This window comes from Xyrauchen texanus, chromosome 21 (assembly GCF_025860055.1).
Source record: "Xyrauchen texanus isolate HMW12.3.18 chromosome 21, RBS_HiC_50CHRs, whole genome shotgun sequence".
Lineage (NCBI taxonomy): Eukaryota > Metazoa > Chordata > Actinopteri > Cypriniformes > Catostomidae > Xyrauchen > Xyrauchen texanus.
In genome coordinates, this window is record NC_068296.1 from 26,424,042 (window position 1) to 26,445,828 (window position 21,787).

General features: G+C 37.5%; 1 protein-coding gene across 2 annotated transcripts in view; it reads left to right on the forward strand.

Annotated features, from left to right (window-relative positions):
* LOC127661562 (aryl hydrocarbon receptor nuclear translocator-like protein 2) overlaps window positions 1-21,484 on the forward strand; it is a 34,820-nt gene extending 13,336 nt beyond the window's left edge. The window contains exons 2-17 of one of the 2 annotated variants that reach the window (XM_052152322.1): window positions 2,094-2,220; window positions 2,494-2,547; window positions 2,678-2,719; window positions 3,149-3,306; window positions 3,495-3,574; window positions 4,592-4,684; window positions 5,235-5,352; window positions 5,717-5,863; window positions 7,922-8,162; window positions 8,864-8,970; window positions 9,446-9,596; window positions 9,732-9,799; window positions 11,949-12,069; window positions 12,173-12,263; window positions 12,362-12,461; window positions 15,120-21,484. In XM_052152322.1, coding sequence (XP_052008282.1) covers window positions 2,094-2,220; window positions 2,494-2,547; window positions 2,678-2,719; window positions 3,149-3,306; window positions 3,495-3,574; window positions 4,592-4,684; window positions 5,235-5,352; window positions 5,717-5,863; window positions 7,922-8,162; window positions 8,864-8,970; window positions 9,446-9,596; window positions 9,732-9,799; window positions 11,949-12,069; window positions 12,173-12,263; window positions 12,362-12,461; window positions 15,120-15,271 — 1,850 coding nt within the window. In that variant the 3' untranslated portion in view covers window positions 15,272-21,484. The remainder of the gene's footprint in view (window positions 1-2,093; window positions 2,221-2,493; window positions 2,548-2,677; window positions 2,720-3,148; window positions 3,307-3,494; window positions 3,575-4,591; window positions 4,685-5,234; window positions 5,353-5,716; window positions 5,864-7,921; window positions 8,163-8,863; window positions 8,971-9,445; window positions 9,597-9,731; window positions 9,800-11,948; window positions 12,070-12,172; window positions 12,264-12,361; window positions 12,462-15,119) is intronic. The other variant, XM_052152323.1, reaches the window with a different exon arrangement.
* The last annotated feature ends 303 nt before the right edge of the window (window positions 21,485-21,787 follow it).

Consider the following 21,787-nt stretch of genomic DNA (forward strand, 5'->3'; position numbering starts at 1 on the left):
ATCCCGTGTTTTGTCATTAACAAACAGGTAAGATTATCAATAGTGTATAGTACCTTTCCTCTCCGTGAGGCGAAGACATTCTTCTCCCACGCGAGTTCGCGAACCCTGTGACTCGAGGATTCGGCGGAGGAATTCGCAGCCAGACCCAATACGGGTGCTAATATGCCCTGTAGGTGCTCCTCAAGTGTCGGTTATGCAATAACCCCCTGTGATGTATTTTCTGCAGTACAGTCTCCCTGTCGGCAGACCCGCGTCTCCCTTGGGCAGACCTCCCTCTGCCCCGGTCGCTGTGTTGTAGAGCTTCTCTAATTCAAGGCAGGACCTACCAATGCGCCTCTCCCATGTGCGGCTGGTGAGCCCTCGTGATGTATTTGCCATATGTTAACCTCCCCTTCGGGCAGGATGTTGTCTCCGTGGGATCTTTTCCCCCTGAAGGAATAGGAAAGGATAAGAACACCTTCCCGATGCGTATAATAGTGTTAGATGGCCCCATCTGAATCGAATACCCTGTGGGGAGAAAATATAGAAAGAAAAGAAAGCGGCTGGCACAATCTGCTCCCATGCTAGTTATGTCGCTTCCCCCCCTCAGGGTGTGTGGAGCTACAACATGACATCTTGTGGGTTGTTGGGGGTGGTTACATGCAGACTGATGCACCTGCTTTTACGCACACAGTAGCTTGCTTGTACCTGCATAGGCAGTTCACATAACACGGTTCAGCTGTTGTGCCATTTTTCTATAGGGAACCCTAGTGTCATTACATTGACACAATGTCGATTGAGTGACAGAAGGGGAACGTCTCGGTTACTTTTGTAACCTCCGTTCCCTGATGGAGGGAACAAGATGTTGTGTCCCTCTTGCCACAACGCCGTACTAGCCACTGAAATGGCCGGGACCTTGTCTCGGCTCCTCAGCACAAAACCTGAATGAGTGGCCACATTCCAGCTCCTTTTATACCCGGGAGAGTGGCATGCAAATTCCACTCGCCAATTCTCATTGGCTTTTTCTGGAAGATTAGAGGTGTTTGGGGCTCTCAAGAGCTACTAGTGTCACTACATCAACACAACGTATCGTTCCCTCCATCAGGGAATGAAGGTTTCAACAGTAACCGAGACGTTTCCGGTTGCGCCACATAGGAAAGAAAACACACTGGAGCTGATGCAAAAAAAAGATGTCACTTGTCAGCGAATATGCACAATGTGTCCAATGCAAGGGTACTGGAACTCTCGAAAACAAGATGCCTACTTCCTGTATGATCACGTTGCACCACATATGGATAACGTTTGTAAAACCAATCCATTTTTAGTTATTTTTTTAATTTCACTCAGAAACAGACAAATAATAAAGTAAAACACACACACACACACACACACACACACACAAAATAATATAAATGATCATATTTTGATCCATTTAGTAAGTTTTCTTTAATGCATTCAAGCAATATTATTTCAAAATGGCAAAAACCTATCCTACTATAAATAATGTGACATCAAATAAACAAGAATTAGGTCAGAATTAATCCGAATGTAATCTAAATATATCAATCAGATTAAATTACCGTAAAAGTTTAATCCAAAAGATTATGTTACTGACTACAATTTTAGTCATGTAATTTGTAATCAGTTCCAGATTACAATTAAGAAGCAATCTACCCAGCACTTTTAACCAATAGGCTTCTACTACTATGAAATGTTGAAAATTGTTTCTATATATTGACATTTTCTGAATATTAAACCTTTACTGGCTGTTTTCTTAAAATGTGAATAAAATGCAGTAAAAGACGATTTCAGAATGGGATTGTTTATTACTAAATTCGTTTTTTCTTAGTTACGTTCATATTTTTATTTGAAATGTAAATCTTTCACATATTCGTCCATGAGTTACCCCTCAATATGCATAACTTTTGTCTGATGAGTTATAATTTCTATGGTGCTGTTATAGATAGTATAGTTACTTTTTTCAGATTTTAGTTGATAGAAGACAAGCATCCTGAATTATCATTAGTTGCATTAGTTTTATCACTCATCTCAATTCTCTATGCCTAGAGGACAACCTAAGTAAAAAGTGCCACAATTTATCTCCCCTATGGCAGGAGATGCATTAGAGGAAGAACCCCAGGGCCTCTCTGTCTCTCTCTCTGGTCTGATAACCCCCTCTACAGCCGCTGGTATGGCCTCAGGCATGGAGCTGCCCAGGAAAAGGAAAGGCAGCATGGACCTGTAAGTGTATTTACAAATTGGGCTACATCTGTGTCAAGAAAGAGTATGCGTGTGGGTGTGCGAGTATAAATGTTTGAAATGTACATGAAGAGATTTTATGGTTGCTTTGTATGACTAATATTGTTTTGTTTGGCCTGTTCCCCCATGTCCTGCTTTTCTGAATGAGCCGAGATGCGTTGAGACGGGTAGTGCGTGGTCTGTGTATACTGTCCTCTCCAAAATCATGGCAGCAATTCACGAGCCACTTTAATAATTTCACCACTTTGTTTCCAGGGAAACAAAATCTGCATCAAATCTAGATGAGGATATGGAGGACAATCAGGGCAGGTATTGTACCCATTACCAGCAAGTTGTTACACATCTACTGTATGTTATTAGACACATATTGGTGCATCTTAATTCACAATTGTATTAATTATTTTTAAAGTCACAATTTTATTTATATTCTGTGTTGTAGATTGGAAGGAGACGACCATCACTTAAAAATTAAATGTATCAGGTACTTATTGTATCTATTTATATATGAGGATAGTTATCCCTTTGTTAGTTTCCACAGTCATGCAAACTAGTACATAAAATATTTTGGATCTTCAAGTATTTAGTATAAGAGACAGCTATAAGTACAGCATTTTCGGGAAGCATAATTTCTTCCGAAAAGTTTAAACTGCCTCTGTGGCGCTATCAGAACAATTGATACAGCAACATTGACTTAACCAATGATGTTAATTTGGGGCAGGATTATCTATTTGCTCGACCAATGGCAGACAGGGGGAGTGTTTGGGAAAGCAATCTATATTTTGCAGTTTTGCTCGTTGACAGAAATTACACACTTCACCTTTTAAGCAGCTTAACTTTAGCTTAGTGCAGTTCAGTTTGATCACTCTTCATCAGTGGTACTTACACTATTAAATACATTGTCAATTTGTAGGGAACCTCACAGTCAAATTGAGAAACGACGGCGAGATAAGATGAATAACCTGATTGACGAATTGGCAGCGATGATTCCCACCTGTAACCCCGTGTCTCGTAAGCTTGACAAACTCACTGTGTTACGAATGGCTGTCCAGCATCTTAAATCACTCAAAGGTACCTAAAAGACTGTCAAAGGAATGTTATCACAATTAACTTTTTGAAAAGGACTAATTTTAACCTTGAAAATGTTTTTTCACCCAAGAATGCCTAATTAATGTAAAACAAATATGTTAAACCGTTATGGATGATCTTAAATCCAGAATCTCAATGAAATGTGGTGTAATGGATTGCCTCTTTTTCAGGTGCGACCAGCTCATTTGCAGAAACCAATTACAAACCTGCATTCCTCCCAGATGATGAGCTTAAACACCTTGTCCTAAGGGTAAAACCTACAGTTTATAGAGCAATGTAGTGTTGTAAAAAGTACTGGTACCAAGTCATTGCTAAAATGAAAAAGATGACACGAGACCTGTGTTTCTGCAGACACACTTATTTGAATGTGTGCTCTATTACTCCTTTTAATAGCACAATTAATTCAATTAAAATCATGATATGTCCTAGTATGATTTTTAAACTGTGAATCTTAATCTGCATGAGGTGTGTGTGAAGCAGAATGCTTGTCCACTGTGAACTCCCCTGACATAATTGAGAATCATTTGTGTTGTATGAGATGACAAAACAGAGTGCTAATCCACTGAGGTGCACAGCACATGTAGACTATTCATATAATTCAATTACAGCATTTGCGCTTTAACGAGCACACCGGGCCATGTAGCAAACTGTTTATCCGTCAGAAGAAGTAGTGAAGCTTCCATCAAAACCACACATCAAAATAAAAGCACGATTCAAAATAAAAGCTAGATGCCTGAAATTAAAGAAATTCCAAAAGAAATGTATTACAACTGTATAGTAAAATGTAATAATCACTGTAGTAATACTATTAATAACAATAAAAACATTAAGCTATATATCACAAGCAAGAGTGATGTTGTACTGAACAAAAGTGTTGTCCAAAAAGTAATTGTTCTATTTTTTACTTGTTAAAAGTTTTTAAAAGTTTTGAGAATCAATTTGATTATGAAATTTAATTAAACTTTAAAACCTGGAATTCTGGAAACATTATAAAAAAAATAGGAAAAAAACATTTTGGGAATAAATAAATGTTTAGTAGGTACCCTCACAAGCAAGGGCACAAGCAATGCATACTTAATTGAGAAACACTTGAAAGGAAACATTATTATTTACAGTGAAATTGAACTTTAAATAGGCTGAAGGAGTGTGTTGAGTAGCACATTACCATTACATATGTTGGAGCATGTTTTGTTTAAACATGGTGTGTTGACTGTTTGAAATTGCAAAATGTACAACATCAACCCAAAATGACCTCTCTTTTGTCCAGGCTGCCGACGGATTTCTCTTTGTGGTTGGCTGTGACCGTGGAAAAATAGTCTTCGTCTCAGAGTTGGTTTCAAAAATCCTGAAATACAGTCGAGTATGAGAATCTGTCTATAATAAAATATTTATTTTATTTATTGTTTTGTAAATTGAGTGTTATTTATTCATTATCTATAGAAATATTTTAATGACCCCATGAAATGGCTTGACTTGCACAGTTTTTCACTTGTGTTGATGTGTTTCCTATTGAAACAGGAAGTTTGAGTGGGACATTTCAGGGGCTTGTTCCTGATTTCTTTTTTTAAATAGCCAATTGTCTTTAGTTTACATTACAGTCATGAACATTATTTGGTACTTGGTATTGCTAGTCAGAAGTTGATGATAATAACGGGAGGGACATGCTCATTCTAGAGAGCATTTGAAAGACAAAATGAGTAAGTGCAAGATGATTCATCAATATTTTTGGTTTATTTTACCATAAGAGCTAGTCAAAGCCTAAAAGCACAAAACATAAATTTTGATTTAAATGTAGTCTTTAAGGGCTGTTTTAGAAACTGATTTTGATTATTTACCTGAGCTGATGATGTTGAGACTGTTAGCAAAATATTAGTCAGACCATGGCATTTTTTTTACATTTCTCTCCCTAGACGGAGTTAATTGGGCAGAGTCTGTTTGATTACGTTCATCCCAAGGACATCGGTAAAGTGAAAGAACAGCTGTCTGCCTCTGAACTCTATCCACGGGAGCGCCTCATAGATGCCAAAAGTAAACATACTAATACCATAATAATCAATTCTCTCTATGATGTTTGTTGAAAATTATATTTATCAGCATATCAATATATTGCTTTAATTTGAATTTGCTGGCGTGGACTCCACAAGTTTTGAGCGAAACATGATGATCCATGTTATCCAACATGATTTGAGAACGTTCCAGAGAGTATCTTGTGTGCTTCAATGGAAGCAAGAAAATCTGACCTTTTGTACAAAGGAGTTTCTTCGTTTAAAATTTGTAAAATTTCAAAAGTGTTATGTGTTGTGAGGTATGAATTAGATTTTGAATTTGAACTTTTTAACCCCATGTGTGTTTAACCAATACCAGTCTCTCTGTTGTGTGTGTTTGTGTGAAGCGGGGTTGCAGGTGCAGGCTGAGCTTCCTGTCGGAGCGGCTCGGCTTTGTTCCGGGGCCCGACGCTCCTTCTTCTGCCGAATGAAGTACAACAAAATTACCATCAAAGAGGAGAAGGACTTTCAGGCCAGTGCCTCAAAAAAGAAAGGTCAGTAGCAATGTCAGAAATTAACTTTTCTTTTATATTACTTTATTACTGATTACTAAATTACTTTATTTTCATTGAGGCTAATTTATAATGGAAGTAAAGATTTTTTTGTCATAAGATGGCATTAAATTACCTTTAAGTTCTCCTGTAGCTCAATTGGTAGAGCATGGTGCTAGCAAAGCCAGGGTCATGAGTTTTCCCAGGGAACACACAAACTGATAAAAAACTGTATACCTTGAATGCACTGTAAGTCACTTTGGATAAAACCATCTGGCAAATGCATTAATGTAAATGTCTCCACTCTGTCTCTGGCCCTCTCTCAGAAAACACTCAGTTTTCTGTGCTTTCCCCATGAAGACTTCAATATACATGACCACTGTGTTATGATTCGCTAACATCTTTGAAGCACAGACATCCCCAGCCAACACTTGTGGAACTGTTTTTTCCAAGAATAAATGTATTAAAACGTCCACGGGATTGGACATCAAACTGATCAAATAGCCATGTGTCATATGTTGTTGGAAAGCTCTCAAAAAGTAGAATACAATACGTTTGTTTTACTTACAGACAAAAATATGAGTAATAGCTAAGTATATGTCTTTGACAAATATGTTGGTGTTGTTTATATGCCGCATTTTCACTTATAACTTCAAGACAAATAGACGGAACATAAAATATTATATACCATTACTTAGAGGAGGTAATTACCTTTCAAACTGCCCACATAAGACAGTCTAATGCATTGATCATTAAATAATCCACGTGAATCACAATGTTATATATGGCCGCCAGGAGATGGTACCATGTAAATGACTGAGTGATGCAGACTCATTGTGTCAAAAGGCACTCATTCTGTGAAATCTCATTACTAAAATCATGTCTGCATGCTGTGCATACATTTAGTTATTGTCGTGTTTGCATGTGTAATTAGTTCTTATGAACAATTATGTTTTTTTGGTTTGGAGAGACTTTTGGACACACAGAGATGTATTTGGACGCTATGATAAATAATTTTTGTGATTTTGTAAACTTTAAATAATTTTTGATTGCTTTATTGTATCAACACCATTTTTTATCAGATACTGTTGACAAGATTGGGAACAAAACAAAAGCAGTTTTTCAAAGCCACCTTATTTACACCAAGAGATAAATAATGTCAAATAAGAAAAATAAGAAAAAGTAACATTTTGGCTCATTGTTTTATTTGGATTTTTGGTTTTTCAGCAGTTTCTTAGAATTGAAGCCAATTCTTTTTTTTTTTTTTTTTCTTTTTTTTTTTGTAGAGTTATAAGCCTTTAATTTTGGGTATGCCACTGTAACACCTTCAGAGCTTATAAGCACTCATTCCTAACATTGGATTCTTCAGAAGGCTTTGTAGAGATACAGTTTTTTACATGACATCTTAATCTTTTTTATTGTTTAAAAGCAAACTACAGTAACAATAGTACCACTTTCAGATTTGAAGAATCAGTTCACTGTGCCAATTACGTATGTTGTGGAGGTGGAGCTATTCAAATGACACTGCACTGTGATGTCACAATGTAGCCAATTTCCAAACTAGTTGTTTTTGAAGAGTAGAAACAATAAATGCTCTTTTCGAGCTAGAGAGGAAGTTTTGAGTTCTAAAACTTACAGTATGCTTTTATAGTAAAATGACCTCTTATATGTCAAAATGTCAAGGAAAATTGTATTAATCATGACATGACCCCTTTAAGAGACATTATGTGCCCCTTAGATTTTCATGGGTATTTTTTACCTTTATGATGGCAACCATATTAAATTGGTTGAACATTGACTAACCATTGCTAATCAAAGTATATTGTGGTGCTCGAGAGCTTAGATTTTAACTTTGCCTTGTGTCACATTTAGCTCAATTCTGGATAAAAAGCTGTTCATAATTATATGCCAAATGTTTGTCCCTATGCTTCAGTTCATATGTTTATCAAAAAAGGAAAAGAAACATGCACCTTTGGATTCTTCTTTAACAAATTATGGTGGAACATTTGGCTCACAAGTCGCCTGTAAATTGACTGAATAGATGATTGATTTCCCCAACAGAGTCACAGCGGTACTGCACCGTGCACTGTACGGGCTACATGCGCACCTGGCCCACACGTCAGCTGGGCACTGAGGGGGAGGCAGAGGCAGATAAAGACAGCTCACACTTCAGCTGCCTGGTGGCGGTGGGCCGCGTGCACCCCCATACCCTCCCCCAAGCCAACGGAGAGATCAGGGTCAAGCCCACCGAATTTGTCACTCGCTACGCCATGGACGGCAAATTCACCTTCGTGGATCAGCGGTAAGCTGTCTCTTGTCTCGAGATCATTATGAGGTGATCTCTAAATGTGATTTTTGTTTTGTCTTAACAGCAATTGCTTGTGCATGTAATCATTTTCAGTATCATCGCTACAGTATATACACTGAAGTAAACATTTTGGTTTATTTTTAAACACTACATAATTTACATGCTTCCAAAGTGTTATTTCATGACTTGAAATGTTCTCTTAAGTAGTAATAAAGCATAGGTGTCTCCGAACTGGACTGGTAATGTATGTAGATGATAAGGGGCATCTTTAAACCAAATATATATATATATATATATATATATATATATATATATATATATATATATATATATATATATATATATATAGTTAAACTACCCCATAGTATGTAATTACCCTCATAACCCTGCCTCACTCATCAAGAATCATTCACTGATAGTTATAACAACAAAATCAAATCAAAGGAACGGGCTTTTGCCCTTGACCTCTGCATGATGTCACTAGAGGGCAGCATGTGTTTTAGTTGAGCTCTTGTAATGTGTTTTTGTCATGCAGATAATGCTTTATTTGGGAGAAATCAACCTATAAATAACTTACTGTATAGTTGCCTCTGCATATTATGCTGGGATAGAAGAAGTTATTTTATTTTTGGAAAAATAATTTTACTTCGGATACTGTGAGATATTTGATTAAAAACCACACATATTCCTCACAGAGCCACCACTATTCTGGGTTACTTGCCCCAGGAGCTTCTAGGGACATCCTGCTACGAATACTTCCATCAGGACGACCTGCCGCATTTGGCGGATAGACACCGAAAAGGTACGATTCACATTTTACCATTAAAGGATAGTTCACCAATGATGTTCCAAACCTGTACGATTGTTTTCCATGGAACAAAAAGAAGATTTTAGGCAGAATATCAGTTCCCTTTCATTGTATGGAAAAAGAGCAACATTCTTCATAAATTCTCCACTGGTGTTCCACAAATAAAGAAAGACATTCGAGAGTTTCTTGAAAGTATGTTCCAAGAAAACTGGGCAGGCTGCCTAAGAGATTTGTACAGAGAAGGACACGACTAGCCAAATCCTCATCAGCCACCATTAATCATTAGTCTTCTTTCTAAAGAACATAAGAACAGCTTTCAATGGCAGGCAGACACACGAGGCCAGAATCTCTCAGGGAGATTCTTACATTTATATTGGATTACAAACACAAATAATTGTGACATATTATTGTATGCTCTTTCTTATGCAGACTACTATTAATGTATCATCGTTGTGACCTCTTTTTTCAGTGCTGAGGAGTAAAGAGAAGATTAAGACAAATTGCTATAAGTTTAAAACGAAATTTGGCTCTTTTGTCACCTTACAAAGTCAGTGGTTTAGTTTTATAAATCCCTGGACCAAAGAAGTAGAATACATAGTGTCAACCAACACGGTTATATCGTAAGTACCAGCATTTCATCATTTTTCTAACAAGGCATTTTTGTTATTGCTCCACATCTATGTCATGAACGAACCCCAATTTTGAAACGGTTGAGATAACCAATTCTTTTGTGACTGTTTGCTCATCTGACTCAGCAGTAAAAGTAATCCAGGTGGAGCAGGGGATAAAGCTGAGCAGCCGAGCAGTTCCAAGGCCTCTGAGGGTGAGTGTTGAGATCACGGGGTGTTGTAAATATGTTTTGTTTCTAGTTGTGTACCTTGCATTTGTACATCATCAAAGTAGATGTTACCATTTCCAAATTGTCAGAAAAGTTCTCTAATTCTCTAATCATTTACCATCCCAGATGTGTTTGACTTTTTTTCTTCTGCTGAACACAAAGTGAAGAATAGAAGAATATTTCAGCTCTGTAGGTCCTTTCAATGCAAGTGAATGGTGGCCAGAACTTTGAAGGTCCAAAACACATAAAGGCAGCATAAAAATAATACATATGACTCCAGTGGTTAGATTCAAATCTTTAGAAATGATATGATAATGTGGGTGATTAACAGATCAGTATTTAAGTCCTTTTTTACTGTAAATCTCTACTGTCACTTTCACTGCCACATTCTTCTTTTGTTTTTGGCAATTTGCATTCTTTGTGCAGGAGGAGAATTTATAGAAAACAAATTCATAAATATTGATCTGTTTCTCTCCCACACCTATCATATCGCTTCTAAAGATTTGAATTTAACCACTGGAGTTTTATGGATTATTTTATGGGGCCTTTTATATGCTCTTTGGACCTTCAACGTCCTGCCACCATTCACTTGCATTGTGTGGACCTACAGAGCTGAAATATTCTTCTAAAAATCTTTTTTTGTGTTAGACAGAAGAACTAAAGTCATACATATCTGTGATGGCATGAGGTAAATTATGAGAGAATTTTGGGTGAACTAACCCTTTAAACTCTATTTGAAATCCCATTTGAATGTTGACCCCATTATGCTTTAATAGTCTTCAGTGAGACAGGTGCACTTGTCCACTAGGGCTGGGTATCGAGTTTGATACATTTTAGGCACCGACAAAATTGGATCATTTTTCCGAGTATCGGAAAAATGTCTCGTCGTTTGATACCAAATTTCAATACCTAAGAGGTTAATCTCGTCAAAGTCAGTGATAAGCATATAGCATGCTAGATGTGCCCAAATCTAAAAGTGCCGGTGATTGGCTGTGTTTAGGCATCAAGGCAAAACTCTAGTTTACGCCGGTTACGCCCAGACACGTGGCTCACATGTGAGGCTGTAGTGTGTATGAGTCCCATTTCACCAGGCTCGATGCCAACAGCAAGCAATGCAATATTTGCAACAAGATAATTGCTGCCAAGACCGGCAAAATGACAAATCTGATGAAGCACTTGACAGTGCACGGAATAAACTTCGACTGCAAGAAGACCAATCCGATGCAGTCATTCTCTCAGTGTCCACCTGCACAGAGCCTCCTTCAAAACTACTGATGAATGCTGTGGCACTATGACTGGGACACCGACAGGTAAGGTTAACGTTTAGCAAACAAACCAACAAACAAATTCGGCTAACTTGTAGTGGTACATGCTTGTGTACTTGTTAAATGAACGTTTCTGTGCGCGGTGACATAGTCCTAGAAACTGGGACCTACGTAACATTAGATATTGTTTGGATGTATGGCTATTGATAGCTAGCTAAATCAATGCTAAAAATGCTTTAAGGTTGACAGTAACTGATCAAGTTTAACTCACATTTAACTAGTTATCTTGTTAAACCGTACTTATCTTTAGGGTTGGCTGAATTAACAGTTTAGCTTTCTTGTTTTTTTTCCTCCTCGCATTAATGTTATAGCCTCTGCCATGAGGAGACCAGAAGGCTCAGGAGACAAGTCTGTAAAAAAAGGCAACAAACTGAAAAAATAAAACCAAAGTTTTTTTGAGGTAATGTGTAATCTTGTTAAAACGGATTTAATAAAATTGGTATCGAAAAAAGGATAGTTTAGAAACCGTTATCGAAGTTAAGGTATCGATATCGACATTTTTTGAACGATACCCAGCCCTACTTGTCCATCTAGATTTCATCATAAAGAGCGAGTGCACGTGCCTCATCCAGTGTAATTGTGAGGTCTTTTCTGGCAAGATATCATAAGCCTGTATTTTTATAAAAATATGATTACAACTGTATAATTTCATATCCATCCTGCTTTTTCTCAAAGATAAAGTATATATTATTGGATCTGTAGTGGTGTCTGTTCATATTTGTCTCAGATTTATATGAATACCTAGATCTCATTCATTCTAAACACACCTCAGTTTATCTAATAGTAATTTTGTGTGTTTTGTTTTGTAGATGATGCCAAGAAGGCCCAACAAGTTCCAATCATCCCAGGGATCTCCAGTGCATCAGGCACCATATTTTACGCTGGGACCATTGGGACCCAAATTGCTAATGAGATAATGGACTACAACAGGTAAACCAATTATCTGGATCTTTTGCATTTTTGCAGATTCATAGCTTGTAATATTTCATTGTGAATATTTTTTTTAATTGTAATGTCACATTGTTTTCTTAAGGATGAACTCCTCACCATCCAGTGGCAATACAAGTCCGTTCAGTTTACTGCAGGACAAGTCTCCACTGGCCCTTGCTCAGGCCAGCAGCAACGTGAGTCCACCATAGAGCAACGCCTGTGTGTTTACAAATGATCAGTGTTATGGTTTGTTGCAGCATTCTAACACCATAGTTATTCCTCATGATTTAAGGTGCCAAATGGGGAAGTAACAGACATGGAGATGCCCAGCAATTCAAACTCGGTGGAGGAAGAGCGGGGCGGAGCCCTTACAGCGGCTGAAAATCTCATGGGTATATGTTATAGCGTTTTTACATTGATTTAGTTGTTTGTAGGATTTGAAAGATAGGCCATTAGGTGATAAATGTGGGTGAATCTCACAAAGTCTGTCAAGATGATGTCAGGTTTTTACCAGGAAAAAAAAAAATCAGAAGTAAAACAATTATATTTTGCATTATGGCGTATTTTTGGACCTTTAAGATTTATTAGATTTATTACAAGTTGAGCACATGTCCTCCCCAATTCTTATTTGGATGTATTATTTTTGGGTTTGTTTGCATTTCTTATTATTCTCATGGGGAGAATTCTCATTATATTCTCATAGTACTATAATACAAATCACTGTCTCGATACAGAAGACAAAGTTTAGGAAGAGACTGGTCACTGGGAGAAATCGTAATGCTAAATATGGCAGCTGTAGGAATGGTAGCCCTGCCTTAAAAGTAAAAAAATCACCATTTTGATGGCAACATCGCCTGTCAGTATACTTAGAGCAGCCTGAAAAATTGTGATTTAAGCTAAAGCAGCACAATTTAGGACACCATTGTTGTCAGATTTTAAAAAAATATGTTATTGTAACATTTGGTGTGCTGGAGTGGAACATGGGAGATGCAGGAGTACGGTCTTTGAATCTTTTAATAACAAACACAGGAGTAGAACATTTGCTGGAGTGGAAACAAACATATCCATTCAAACATAACAATTCAAGGACTGACAAAACATGAACAAAACTAGATGGTTTATATACACATGGACACTAATGAGGGAATGGCATACAGGTGGGTATAACTATGAAGTGATTGGGGCAGTGGATTCTGGGAAACTTAGTGCTGGGGAAAACTTCAAAGTATGGGTCCTTGAATACAGTGGAGACAAACTGTTATTTGATTGTAAACATGACCAAACATTTTTCAAGATATCTGTCTTTCCCCATTCAAGTAGATAGGATTTGAACTTATATCGTGCTTGTATGCAATAGAAAAACAGAAAACAGCTGCCCAGAAACATTTCTAACATGCCCAACAAGTGGCCTGGCTTCTGAATCAAAATTCTGTGTAGACATGTGAGTTTTTTTTTTTTTAAATTAATTATAATTAAAGGGTCTCCACAGGCATGAAAATTTTTGAAATATCCAGGAATTTTAAAATTGTGATTTCTAGGCCTGGAAAAGTAATGGAAATTAATAAAATCATTAGCCACTTCATCTCTACAGACCCCTGCATGTCCAAAAAATGGGTGCTGTGTTGTGAAAAAGTTTACTCTTAAAATGTGTCCAAATACATAATTCAGGCATATGTGGTATCGTTTGAAAGATTAGAATCTGAACTTTTATGAATTTATGTTACATAAATAAGGCCTGAAAACATCTGCGTCGCAAACCAGTGCCACCTAGAGATCATGTGGTAAAAATATTAATATGAATATTAAAGTCTTTCAAATAGCACTTAAATGGTAAAATCATATCTTCGCTATCTGATGAAAAACGCATATCTCCACTTTTGGCAATTTTGACTTTTTACCATAGACGGAATGTGCCGAATGACCTCCTCTTACTGTTTGAATTGTGCATTGAAAAAAACAATGAAAAGATGTTTAATCCGGCTGTCTGTTTAACAAGTATCTTGTAAGATTGTTAATGAGAGTTTTTTCATGCTCTTGAAAAATTAGTTGTGTGTTTTTCATCAGACAGAGACAATATATCAAATGAAAGCTCGCTTTCTCAGGAGTGACTTTTGTTTTTGTTGCCCTAATACCACAGTTCAAAAGATTTTCAAAATAATCACAAAGTGAAATGTTTTCTGCAAGACATCAAATACAAACATCTCTTTTCTGTGCCTGTAAACCCCAAGTAGCTAAAAACGTAATATCTACCTTAGATACCTTTACCTTAGGCAGTTTTCTAAAACAAATTAACAATTTTTTACTTATCTGTTAGCTTGTTTTTGTGAATAATCCAATGTTTTATCTTAGATGTCCAGAACAAAATATGAGGTCAAGCAGGAAAAGCATGCTAAACACATTATCTGAAATATATGTTATTGACTATTGATGATAAAATGATACATCATTGCAAAGCAAAGTATATCAGCTTTGTAATTTCCTAGATTGAGCTTCTAGTATACTCAGAGGCCGAGATATTCGATGAAACAATGGGGGTGGTGCATGAATTGAAAATTAGACTGAATGTGTATGGACGATGTATTTGAGCACCACCTGTATTTTAGATTGGCATATTGTGATCTGAAAAAATGAGTCCACTGTATGTGTAAATGGTGAGCTTTTAAATTTGAGTGTGAAAAATTACAAGTGGCAGCCCAAAAATGCTCCAGAGTTGAAGAGGTTATAGTAATTGAAATTTCTTGTGAATTAATTCTTTGTTGTTAATATCACAGAATTAAAAAATATCCTTATACAGTACTCGCAAGCAACTGGAAATCTACTGTTTTGATCTAAAGGATACAAAACCACAAATTTGATTTATTACATTTATATGACATAAATATTAAACAAACAAATTATGAGGCAGTGAGAATAAGGATCTTTGCTTTCTGTTTTTGTAAACTATGTGGAACTAAAGATACTTAACCGATTTCTTTATTTTTATTTATTGAATTCTTAAAAGAAATGGCACTCACTTCTCTCCACTATCCTCCTCTGTTTGTGTCCTCCAGAGGGTAGCTCTCAGCTGGATCTGGAGGGGGTTCCTGGGTTAAGCGCTCTGAGCACTGACGAGGCAGCCATGGCGGTCATCATGAGCTTATTGGAGACCGATGCCAACCTGGGTGAGGCTGTGGATTTTGACGAGATGCACTGGTCTCTGTAAACACGCGGCTCCAACACCAACCTTTTTCCTTTGTTTTTAAAGACCCATGTTATCTGGAGCTTTTTAAAAGTACCATCCATTCATTTTCACCGGGCAGCAGGCCTTTGACAATTCTCTGGCTTTTTATGTTTTAATTTATTTGTTTTTTTAATGCATCTGGACAAGCTGCATGGCAGATCATCTTGATGACTACCCTTGGTGAAGGAGAACAGAGGTGAACAGAACTCTTCTCTCACTTGGTTTCTGAGTACCTTTAGCTGAGTACCTTAAGCAACAGGACCAGGTTTTATTTGGTCTAGTTTGCATTTCTTCAGCTCAGCTCAGCTCAGAGGTCACTTCTGCCCCCTTGGCTAGGATCAGAAGATTAATGGCCCATTTTGCCATGTCGAGAAACATGCCCAAGCCATAAGGCAAGAATCCAAATCATCCACTGTGCTCCAGTGGTGTAAGGGTTTCAAAACTATTCCCTTAGTCAATCAACACTTGAACTATGTATCAGTGTTTTAAGGAGAAGCTGGACTGAGATTTTTTTTATATAAACATATTGGGATTCCTTTGGCAAGGGAAACTAGGTTGTTATTTTACTCTTTTAAAGCTGAAGACATCTTGAATTCAATGTTTAATGATGAACAAGAGTGGAAAAATGTAGGGGGGGGGGGTGTATTGCCGAGCATATAATTATTTGTCAAACTGAAGTACTTGAAAAGTCTGTGTGGAAATATTGCAAAATGGAGGATCACCGTTAGGCCTGATATTTTTTCCCTTCCTGGTCTATAAACCTGTGTGTGAATGTGTGCATTTCCCTTAGATAGTTTGTGCTGCCAGTGCTACACTGCTGTTGAAATAGTGTTGTAGATCTGCTGTTGTTAAGACATGTTTGCATGAGAGGAGATCAATTACAGGTAAAATGGTGATGGAAACTCTGGGCAGAAGTCCAACAAATCGTTCGCAAATAAGGGCAGGGTCTCAGGGAATAACGGCGTGATAACCCCTTATAAAAATCCGTTATAAAACTCATCAGCCAAGTACCACTTATTTTACACTTGGCAATTATTCACCCAAAAATGAAAATGTTGTCATTGTTTACATGTATAACTATTGTAATATAAAGGATGTCCTGATCACTGATTTTAATGCCATGGCAGTTGATAGTGACTTTTAATATTCCAAGTCTTCTGAATGTATACAATAGGTTTTGGTGGGAAATTACCAGAATTTAAGTTTTTACAGTGAAAATCTCAACTTCTGCCATGGCTCTCCATATGAAGCGCATTAATGTGTTCACATGAGGACTTCCGTTGTTTTTGCTTTCGCAAGGTTAAAGCGTGAGAAGCGAGCTTCTTGCATTCATTTATGAATGCACATAGATCGGTGGCGGAAGTCAAACTTTTCACTGTAAAATAACATCAATCACTGGTTGTTTGGTAATCATTCAACGGGACATCCTTAAAAAATCCCCCTTTTGTGTCCCGCAGAAGTGTTTGGAATGACATGATTATGAGTAAATGATGACAGATTTTTCATTTTTGGGTGAACTGTCCCTTAAATGATTTCAAGTGTGAAAGCTCATGTTAGTGTTAAGATGGTGTTGAAGACTTGTTCAGGGGTTCATTCTTTAATCAGGTCTTAGTGGTCAGTTGTGTGCAAAAAGGTATTGCATGCCTATGTGACCAGCATTTAGCAGGTGAGGGTTGTTTGAACTCTTGAATTATATCCCATAATCCTGTTTTAAGTGAACAACTCCAAAATACTAAGTATACTAGTGGTGATAGGGAAATATATTTGTTTTTCTTCTTTTTTTAATACATGTCACAAATCTCAGACATGAAGACATCAAACTTAAAGGAGACCTATTATGCCCCTTTTTTACAAGATGAAACATAAGTCTCAGGTGTCCCTGTGAAGTTTCAGTTAAAAATTTCCCATGGATCATTTATTATACCATGTTATAAATAACTTCTTTTTTTTTTTGGGTGGAATCAAAAACACGCTGATTTCGTGTGTGTCTCTTTAAATGCAATTGAGCTGCTGCTCCCCGCCCCCTTTCCGGAAGAGGTCTGTGCCTTTTCAGCTCGTGCTTCGGTTACTATAGCAACAATAAATCAGGACCAATATTACTGACAGCATAAATACCGGAGTTCAGGCAGGGCTAGACTGGGAAGAGAAATCGGCCTGGGATTTTACATAGCAGCTGGCCCAAAAGTTGTTGAATTTGAGATTATTTGCAGTCCTTTTCTGCATATCGCGGTGCCGTTATGTGGTTCGTTCTGCATAAAGCGGCGGCTCATTTTAGCTTATCGCAGCTGACCCACCGGCATGCTCTGTTCTCCCAATGGCCAGTCCGCCTCTGATCGGGCCCAAAGTGCATCGGCCCACTGGGAAAATGCCCGATATGCCAGATTACCATTCCAGTTTGTCCACTGCGTCTTCATTGGCTCTGATGCTGGGAGTACATGAAGATTATGTTCACTTTTACAGCCAACAACGGAACACTTATGATGCTTACGAAGCTGAGACATTATTCTTCTCACTGTATCTGCTCCAGCACGGGAAACAATGGCGGACTGTGTGTAGATCACTCAGGGGAGGAGGGTGGAGTCCGTCACCAGTCGTGGGCGAGGCCTGCTCTAAAGTGATGTCACTTTAGAGCAGAAACAAAAACCGTTCATTTTGACACACTGTTTTTGATTAATAGAAATATAAGAGAGTAGTGGGTGGACTTTTAACATTGTAGGGTGTTTGTGCACACACTGCCAACTCACATTTATGTACAAACACCATGTAAAAGTGAATTTTGCATAATAGATCCCCTTTAAAGGAATTGTTCACCCAAAAATGAAAATTCTGTTATACTTTACTCATCCACATATTGCTACAAACCTTTATGACTTTCTTCTGTTGAACCCCAAAAGAGGTGTTTTGAAGAATGTTTACCCTGCTCCTTTTCATAAACTTGAAAAATATAGTGACCAGGGACTGTCACGCTAAGGACAAAATATGACTTGCATAGTACATATGACTTGTTTAAAACTTGGTTTGAATTGTCGTTGATTTGCGCATGTCTCTAATCTGGTTACATTGTACCAATATCCAGAAGTGATTTGGAAGCTACGGTTTTCAGTGAATAACGACTTAAATTTCGATCTGTTATATAGCTTCAGAAGTCAGGAATATACTGCGCAAGACATGTGGATTACTTTTAAGCAGTTGGTTGTATACAATTAAGAAGTGATTTGTTACTGTAATTGAATTACTTCTTAAAGTAATGTAATTCTTGTAATCAGATAAGTTACAGACTTTCAGTAAAAGTTATAACTTTTAAGTACATTTCTATGGTAAAGCAATATATATAAACATCTTAAATATTAATTCATATGTATGTCTGTTAGTGTTTCTGTTATATTTGAAGGGTGTGCGACAGTGAATTAGTGGAGAAAAATAGACATTTTGAATATAAGAGGAAACCCAAATCGTTTTCTAGGGAAAGTGATTTAGAAAGTAATGTGATTTAGTTTTTAGATTAAGTAACCATTAAAGTGATCTGATCACATTTTATATAAGTCATTATTTATTTGTTTTACTTTTTGGGTGCTTTTGGAGATTGACAGCCCCTGGTCCCTATATGTTTTTGTGATTTGGAAAAGAGCAGTGTGAAGATTCTGCCTAACTTCTAACTATCTACTAATATTCATTTTGGGGTGATCTATCCCTTTACTTGAGTTAAACTGAACAAAAGAGACCCAAGAATATGTTTTCACAAAAATATTAATAAATAAATAGCATGGGTGGGGCCTGGGTAGCTCAGCGAGTAAAGATGTTGACAACCACCCCTGGAGTCGCGAGTTTGAATCCAGGGTGTGCTGAGTGACCAGCCAGGTCTCCTAAGAAATTGGCCCGGTTGCTAGGGAGGTTAGAGTGATGTGGTAACCTCCTCGTGGTCGCTATAATGTGGTTGTACGTGAAGTTGTGCATGGATGCCACAGAGAATAGCGTGAAGCCTCCACACGCGCTATGTCTCCGTGGTAACACACTCAAGCCATGTGATAAAATGCGCAGATTGATGGTATCAGATGAGGAGGCAACTGAGATTCGTCCTCTGCCACCTAGAGGACTTTTGGGTCGCATTGGGAATTGGACATTCCAAAGGGGAGAAATAATTTAATTTTAATAAATGTAAAAGACTGTATACTTTGATGCAGGAGTATTCAGCTTATTTTCACAAAGGGCTAGAATTTTGGAAACATACAGTGTGCCAGCTAATTTTGGCAAAATGGTGTTGGCTATTGAAGTGATTGTCTTAACCTCAATTGCCCTTTCTTATAACTCTTCTTATAACTCCATATTTATATATAAAGTATGATAAAATGATTCTCTTTCTATTTCACTCTTTCTATTGTTTTCCAAAAAATATGTTCTGTCATCTGACTTCCCCAGGAAAACTCTGTAAATTCACATTTCAGCATGGCGTTATGTCAGATTTGCAAATTTTCTTCCTAAATTCAGCTTCCCTTCTTACTGGTGACTTTTTGTTCAAAGAGGATCAGCACACTGACCTGCTTTACTGTGATGGTGCAAATGTGCCACAGGAGTCTAATGGCCTTGCGCAATGGAAAGTGTGATTCTTCTCAATATACCAAAACAGTTTGACCGCAGAGATATTTCTAGTACCCTTAAAGGTATAGTTCACTCCAAAATCAAAATTCTGTCATTATTATTCACTATCTTTCTTTAGTGAAACAAAAGGAGATGTTTTGCAGAATGTTCAGTCTCAGTCACCATTCACTTTCATCAGCAAATTGAAAATCAAGCAGGTTAGGAACAACATACAAATGATGACAGAATATAATTTTTTGCTTGAACTATCCCTTTAACGCTCCGCTGCCCTGTGTTGTCAGATGTGCTGTAATTCTGCGATGATGGTGTGAGCTGCTTTTAGAAAGCAAAAAAAAAAGTCTGCATATCATCTTGTCAGTTCTGTCACATGCTGCCAAGAGCTTACTTGAAATGAGGAATCAACCCTCCCCAACCCATCCAACTGCATGTACTCCCACAGAGAAATAAAATGCAGAAAAAAATGACTGTGCACACTATTGATTTTTATCACATGTAAGTCTTGCCATGGTCCCTCTGCATCCCTACGCTTGGCTTAGGCATTTCCTTTAATGTCACTGAAATATAATGGGATCAACTGTAATTGCTTTGTGACTAGGAGAAGGCTCATGTCACACAGATGGCTAAGCTGTATTAGCCAATCAGAATCCTGGTAAGATGGCCAGTGAGGGTTTTTATTAGGCAGTTGTAGCCGTAAGCTCAAGAACGGCTGTTCTGTCCACCCAAGCATTGTGTATAAGCATTGAGCTGTGCCATAACTGCAGGCTGGTCCTAAAAGGTAAAGACAACATTTTGATTTTTGGATTTTTTTTTAATCATATTTTCGTTCATTGTTTCCATTGGAATCTGCATTTTATGCATCCACTCCCCCGCATAGTGTCACTGGTGTTAAATGTGACTATTCTTTTTTGAAGTGTTGTTCTGCAATTGCACTTGGCAGAAATTAAGTACTGTACTTTGTGTAGAACTACAGACCTTTTCCCCTTCTACTGCTTTTGTCCTAATTTAACATGTCTCACTCTGTGTAGCCTAAACAGAAATTGTCTTGATTTTGTATTGTTCAAATAATATCATGCATGCCTTTTTTGTGTATCCTTTGCTTATCTTTTGTTTCTTTGTTGTTCTGTTAGTTACCTTAGGGTATTGGATAAAGGTTTTCGCCTTATAAGACACACAAAGACTTGCTCTCTTTCTCTTTATTTCTGTCTAGAGTGGTTTAGATACTATAAAGACTGTTCATCTACTTGGGTCTTATTGGTTCATAACTTCCATGAATATCTTGGTCGGGGAGCAGCCTTTGGGTTAAGCTACAGGTCTGCATGCATGCAAGGCTGTTATGGAAGGGAGGCAGGTTCCCCTTTGTCTTTGGCTTATCTCCTGCCCCTTTTGTTTATCAAGTATTTGTATGACGACATCGCTGCTGCTGTCAACAGGTCTGGTTTGTCGCAGAGACTCCATCTCTCCATGCTGACATGTAAAAAGATTCTTTAATAAACATTAGTTTCCTGTAAATCAGTGTGGTCTTTCATGTATGACAACCAGTTACCGTCACAGAAATGCTTCACATTACGAGACTGGAAATCTAACACTTTTTCCTTCACATTACTTCGACTGATCCAGTTTATTGTGGTTTAATCCGTTGTGAGAGCAATGCTGACTTAAATAATGGATTTCAATAAACCACAATCTTCCGCAAGCATCTTTGATTGCTTTTATATACGTCCCCATCAGTTCCGAGAATATTCTAGATGTCTCAGCTACATACAGAAAGTGGTTTTTACTATCAGTTAACTAGGTCACCAACTCCTTTCACAAGCAGCTGACACACATTTTTAGATGCTTATAAAGACAAATAAACTGCAAGCATATATGATTCAGGAAGTACTGCTGGGATTAGAAAACAAC